Source organism: Rhizomucor pusillus (genome assembly GCF_041956525.1).
Source record: "Rhizomucor pusillus strain CBS 183.67 unplaced genomic scaffold VTP01scaffold_1, whole genome shotgun sequence".
Lineage (NCBI taxonomy): Eukaryota > Fungi > Mucoromycota > Mucoromycetes > Mucorales > Lichtheimiaceae > Rhizomucor > Rhizomucor pusillus.
The window spans coordinates 925,211-931,567 of record NW_027192143.1 but is presented as its reverse complement, the minus strand read 5'-3'; the positions used below and the strand labels follow the sequence as shown (position 1 = coordinate 931,567).

At 44.4% G+C, this 6,357-nt stretch overlaps 3 protein-coding genes across 3 annotated transcripts; 1 reads left to right on the top strand and 2 right to left on the bottom strand.

The window, feature by feature from the left end:
* Nucleotides 1-589: 589 nt before the first annotated feature.
* On the top strand, nt 590-1,676 carry VTP01DRAFT_410 (uncharacterized protein; the record flags this gene model as incomplete). Its single annotated transcript, XM_069382745.1, has 4 exons — nt 590-873; nt 939-1,075; nt 1,144-1,321; nt 1,403-1,676. 4 exons carry the CDS (start codon nt 590-592, stop codon nt 1,674-1,676), a joined length of 873 nt encoding a protein of 290 aa, XP_069244830.1.
* A 901-nt stretch (nt 1,677-2,577) lies between these two features.
* Nucleotides 2,578-3,834, bottom strand: VTP01DRAFT_409 (uncharacterized protein; the record flags this gene model as incomplete). Its single annotated transcript, XM_069382733.1, has 4 exons — nt 2,578-2,811; nt 3,257-3,421; nt 3,499-3,616; nt 3,680-3,834. 4 exons carry the CDS (start codon nt 3,832-3,834, stop codon nt 2,578-2,580), a joined length of 672 nt encoding a protein of 223 aa, XP_069244829.1.
* An 845-nt stretch (nt 3,835-4,679) lies between these two features.
* Nucleotides 4,680-6,179, bottom strand: VTP01DRAFT_408 (uncharacterized protein; the record flags this gene model as incomplete). Its single annotated transcript, XM_069382722.1, has 1 exon — nt 4,680-6,179. One exon carries the CDS (start codon nt 6,177-6,179, stop codon nt 4,680-4,682), a length of 1,500 nt encoding a protein of 499 aa, XP_069244828.1.
* Between the last annotated feature and the right edge of the window lie 178 nt (nt 6,180-6,357).

Sequence of the window (6,357 nt, the reverse complement as noted above, 5' to 3'; positions counted from 1 at the left end):
CTCATAAACCTACATTCTCCGGCGGTTTTGCATCCGCTTCGCTACTGCAAGCACGACGCTGTCGAATTCCGGTCTATTCAGACCGCCGCTCGATGGAATCCACTCTTTGATTTGGTGTTAGCGCTCCTGCGTCGCGGCGCACATACGCCCGTAATTTTCGGTTAAATTCATAACAGTAGCGCTCACCTCTTTATCTCTTGAACATGTTGGAGCGCTCCTTCGTCGCGATGCGCTTCGCGCAAAGACACTGGGAATTTCCGGAATACAAACCCTTAATCCATAAATTGAGCACCTTAAATCCTCATATATACACTTCATTACTCATTCTGATATATACAGCATGTTTCCACCTAAAGGACATATACATTTAGCTGCTCATTCAATGTAGTCTGTTTTCCACCCAAGAGTTTGCCTTGACAACTCTACCCCTTGTCTACATAGCGGCTCGTTATCAGCTAGTTGGGAAGGCGAATTCAAGTGTCTTTTTTATTTAAGGATAGAGACTGTAGTGAATTTGGCATCTAAAAAGCAGGCCGCAAAAGGAAACCCAAGGCCGTTTCGTTGCCGACTGTTATTGATCGCTTTCACAATGGACGTTGACTTTGAAGTCGAAACAGCGGTTCAGTCCGGCATTGATAATACACAGAATCCCGAAGAAGAACAGCAGCAGCAGCAGCAGCAGCAACATACAACCGCAGAATCAGCAACGCTACCTGGGATTGGATCGAGAAAAAGACGAAAGCAATTCGATCACGTTCGGCCAGGGACTTTAACCAAATTCTTATGCATCGACGAGGAAGCCATGGAAGAATACAGCAAGGGCAAGGAAAACTTTCGAGCTAAACGGCGCGCTGAAGCAGAATCGATGATATGGTTGGTCGACGCTTTTGTTACATTTTGTACACGCTGCTTATATACGCGCACCACGTGCCCAACAGGAAGATGACGAGCTACCAAAGTTTAACAGCTTTACCATCAGATGTGCATGATAATTGGATGATAAAACCCTATCCTCGCGGGAGAAGATGCTTTATTGTAGCACACAGGGGAATGACATTCGCCGTAAACACATCAGGTATGCATCGATGACATTGGACCCATGCAGCGTATCGTATTTAGTTACTCACGGTCCGAGAAATTTAGGCAAAGTATGGCAAGAATTTCGGTCGACTTTGCCTGGAGGCACGGAAGACAATAGCAAAGATGGAAGCTCGCTGCTAGATTGCATTTGCGTGCTTGCGGGTAAGGAAAAGAGATTCTATATCCTCGATACCCTGTACTGGAAGGGTTATGATTGGGAGCAATATACCGCGGAGACAAGGTGTGTTCATCATACCAGTCCACGGACTTTTTTGCAAATAGCGTTCCGGTTCCAGTTCCAGTAAGTAATGACTTTTTTTAGGCAATATTGGTTAGAGACGGTGGTGGCACCGGAATTGTCACCGTCCTACTCCGAGAAGTCTCGATTTACGTTTATTCCGCTGAAGACGATACCCACATCCGACTTGCCACAGCTGCTGCATAATCCTGAGACGTACTTTGCGGAAAAATGGAGTGATATCACATTAGATGGGTTAGTGATATCTCACAAGCAAAGTCAGTATGATACATCGAACCCCTTGGTGTTCTGGGCTGCCTGGCCCTTAAATTTTGCAGAAGCTGTTTCACAAGAGTAAAGTCAGGTTTTTCTCACTTATGGAGAGGCAGTCTGTATGGCGAAGAGGCCACTTTTTGTTTGATGTACACAGCTTGCAGTCTCCAGATCAAAGTCCAGTGCAAGATCAGGTGGAAAATGCGCGCTCGCCAGCAATGCTGAGCAACAACAGTTCAGCGATTTCCGATCACGGACTGCTGTACCGGACACCAAATAAAACCGAGATCTTTCGTCAGACAATGCCTTGGCCGAGGCAATTGGTGGCCTCTAGACAACCGCTAGTGGTCGGTTTCGACAGTATACCTTTTGCTATATTCGACCATGGTGTAATGGACACATACCAAGGACATGATTTCGACGCTTTTGGCTTCAAAACCAATTCTGAAGGTGCTGCGGCGGCGCCTGCTGCAAACGGCAGTGGCAGCAGCTCAAGGTCTTTCCTGACAGACCCATTTCTGTGCGACGATGAACCTTTACTTTTGAATTGCCCTCGAGTTGACACATCCACCTTGCAGCCGTTATTTGTGGGCAATATAACCCGAGATACCAAACGAGATAGAAGAACTTTAGCTACTTTAGAAGAAACTGAGAATATCAAGCGACGAAAGACGTTTGTTTCCCCTGATTGGCCATAGATCCCGCGTTTCCACCCAAGCTGTACAGTTTTTCATTTCCTTGTTTTATTTCCTCTTTGTTTGTTTCATTTGTATTCGTTTTCTTTTGTTGTTTGAATCATAGTAAGATAATAAACGAGCATCCTTATTCCTCAGCATTGACTCGCTTTCATGAGTTGTTGGACTATATCTTCTCCTAAAGCTTTGTAGACCACATAGGTCGGATGTGCAGAATCTAGGTACAGATTATCAGCGATCAAGATGATATTCCACGTATTATCCAATGCCAACTCACTGAACCAGAAATATCTAATGCATGGGCAAGCATCCATAGGCGGCATAGTTAGTATCAATGTCTGCAGCTGTGCTGTTGGGACAGTACGTTGTAGTCGACTCGATGCCATATTCAGAAGGATGGTCCAGTTTGTATCGAAATCTAGAATATGTGTCGACCGAAAGTACGTTCGCATCCTTGTGGCTCCTCTGGAACTTTTTGATGTGCTCCTTGAGCTTTCTGTTGTATGCCGTTGAAAGCTTCGCATACTGCAATTGCGGTTTTTCAAGGCACATGGGTCCCAGCTCCAGGATGGACCATTCAAAAAGAGGAATGAGCGAAGTTTGCGGTCATGCAATTGTTTCTACAAGTTGTGAGCGAAGGAACTTCTCAATTTCGTGATAAACAGATCGTTCATATACTTACCACCTTATTAAAGCAGGAATTCAGGATCTCATCATAGAAAACTACTGTAAACTTTTAAGTAATTCGTAAATTTATTATCTTATTAAAGACGCATGTTAGGAAACAAATAGTTGTATGTTCTCACATTTGTCCAAGTGGTTGTGTTGAGGCTACATGCAGATATCAGTAAACTTGTTTACAAATGATATTCCCTCCGAGGAATTGAGTCTCACCCGATGAGGAAGGCAGCAACGCTTTTGTCCGTTTCCCAGTCGAGGATGGGTCTAACTTTTCGATCCATCTATTCACGTGCTCGACAAGCGACACAGAACAAGAATCGATGTTGATAACAGCCGAAGGATCAATGATGGCACCGCCGTAGGCGAAATTCCACAAATGTTTGTGACAGTTCTGCAGAAGACCCTCGAAGCAACCCGTCAAATACTGATTCCACACTGGACCTCCTGAACTCGTCTACATTTTTTTTTTCGGCAACCAATGTTTTCAGACTTTGTTATAGAGAAGCTATCGACAAGATTCTTTTTACAAACCTTGCCTGGTACAATAGGGTTCTCCAATATTTCCTTGTTTGAGGAGAAATTGCTCCAGGTGTTCCACTCTGTCCCTGTTAATCCAGAGACGTAGCTGTAAGAGTCTCCAAAGACGAATCTATGTCCCCGAGATTAACACAAAATATTCGCCTTTAATCGACTTGTACGATGTTAGGCTCACATATTATCTACATTGTCCCAGTAGAGTTCGCTTAATTGATGTGCTCCCGACTGCGGCAGAGCGTCTAGAAAAGCAGCGTAATAGCAGCTAATAACTGATGACAGTAAGCGCAACGCGGAAGAAATTTTCATCATTGACTTGTCGTGTACATACATGGGGACTCTGCTGAGAAATTCTCCTTTAAAAGACTGGAAGCAACGATGTAATACCTACTGCCCTTCCGCCAACCGGATATTTATGCGGGGTATTTCCATAGACATCTATACAAGGAGCAGAGCCCAGATGTAATATCTTTGTGGAGACGAGATATCGCTAGTGTTACATAACCATTTACAGCCCTTCTTGGGTTGCATAAGTTTGGACAGTCTTCTTCGAGTATCATGTCCGAGTAGTAACTCTATATTTACTTCATTATCAAGCAATTATCATGTTGTCTGTTTCCACCGTCTTGTCGATCGGCATGAACTTCATTGAATAGATAATAATGGCATTGCATCTGAACTTGCTGTCTAACCGCGGAACGGAAATGCAATAAGGTTTTCCCGGTGTTCGTGTAAAAACAGCCGTGGAAAGCAAACCTGCATAACTCCTTCCGTGACGGAGACAAGGTTTGTGACAGTTTTCAAAGCATTTCACGGCCGAAAAACGAATATGATATTCTTAATCATTCCCTTACATGCAATTGGAGAGAAAGATACTGTGGCATCCGATTTCCAATCAGGATCCTGCATATCATGCACGAGCGTTATACAATTAGGTTACTCGTAACCTTGTTGAAAGCTGCCGGAGCATGTAAAAAAGGTTGGAAACGTAAGGAGAAATACATATGTAAAAGAATACATCACTGTAAACATTTATAAATCCTGTAGCTGCATGATAAAAGGGAAAACTTGAAAGCATAAACATCATATCAGTGCATTCGGGATATTGCCATAAGAGTACGCTATATAATATATATAATAGAATTATCGGGGAGAGAGAGGAGAGCTTTTCCTTTTGCTTAAACATCCAAAGTTGGAGGTTTCTTCCCTTGGAAGGTCAAAACTTTCCCTCCCACATCGGAAAGCACGGTTTCTGCACACGTGAACAGTAGTCGCCAGACTTGAAAGAGGCAAGTTACGTAACGAAAGATGATATTGTGCCTCTTATCATCGTACATTTTAGCATCCGCCACCTCAAAGGCTGCTACTAAAGACTGCGCAATGTATAATGAGAACGCAAACATGCTAAATTGCTGCAACAGCCAATTTTCATCCGGCCATTCGTCCGATTTTTCGTTTTCTGACTGGTCGTCTTCTTCGCACACTGTTACTGTGCCGTATCCCTCTTCAAGGTCGGTTGTCATGGGTATAACTAGAGTATCATCTGGAACTGCCGGCGCAGAAGTCATCATGTCGGCTAGAGATTGATAGGAGTTTACGCTTGTCATTTGTGGCATATCCTTGATGATTTGGGTATCTTCAACTTTGTCGATCACATTATCTAATGCTCTGTCTTCTATCGGGCTTTCCATAATTGTGGATGGTCGTCGCTGGTGATACTGTGCAGAACGGTATAAATGTACAATTTCTGGTGATAAAGTGAAGCCATCCGTCATCTCTTGCTCATCCTCATTTGCTTTGTCCAATGATGTATTTTCAGGTGCTGCCATCTGGTCGCTCTGTTCATGCTCATCTTCGACCAGGTTTTGTTGTTGATGATGATGGTGTTGATGGTTTTGGTTGTGATGGCGACTGTGGCCCATCCAGGTATTTTCATCAATAATTATAGGCGTTTGTATCGCCACATCCTCTGGTTCGGGTGCTCTTGCTGTCACTACCAGTACATCCTCGGCGTCGACGTCCATCGCAGCTGCGTCCTCATCCTCGTCCTCATCTTCGTCATGCCAATCGAATTGCATCTGTTCAATGTGTTCATACTGCTGTTGCTGCACAAGCTGAGGTGTAAACATGAAATCATCTCCTGCAAGCAGCACAATAGGCTGAACATGCGGAATACCGAGAAGCACTTGCTGTGATTTGCTGTACATGCTGTGCAGGTGCCAGTTTTCTAGGAAACTGTACGGTGAACGCCTTCGAAATTCCGGGTAATTTTGGCGGGCGAATTTGTGGCAAGTGGCGATAAATGTTCGATTTGCCATATCCACGAGATCGTGATGCTGAACCATCATTAAGGGGTCTTCATATTCGGGCATTGTGGATGCTGGTAGCATAAACATGCTGGGCGCTGACGAAGACGGTTCCGGATAATCGAGGAAGTAATAATCATCATTCGAGTTTGGCTCATAGTATTCATTCCCCCCTCTGGTGTACGTTTCCTGGTATTGTTCGCTGCTAATCGGTTGCGATTCAACATCGGGGACGGTTGCGTCGAGCAAGTGCTGCTGGTCGGTCTGAGCAAGGGAGAGTTCAGGGACAGCTTGCACAGAGTCGATCGGACTAGGTACAACCGACGCTGGTTCAAGAGGTGAAGACGAGTGCTGATGTTCCCCTACGGACATGAGCGGCAGCTAATGGTAAGATTGGGTTGTTCCGGCGATTGAAAAAAAAGGAAGAAGAAAGAAAAAGTTCGTAATATGTACAAAGGGAAAAGGTTGCAAACACAAAAACAATGGTTTGCTGTCAGATATGCATTCAGTTATAAAACAACAATAGAGCGGACCGCAGACCGAAACTCTG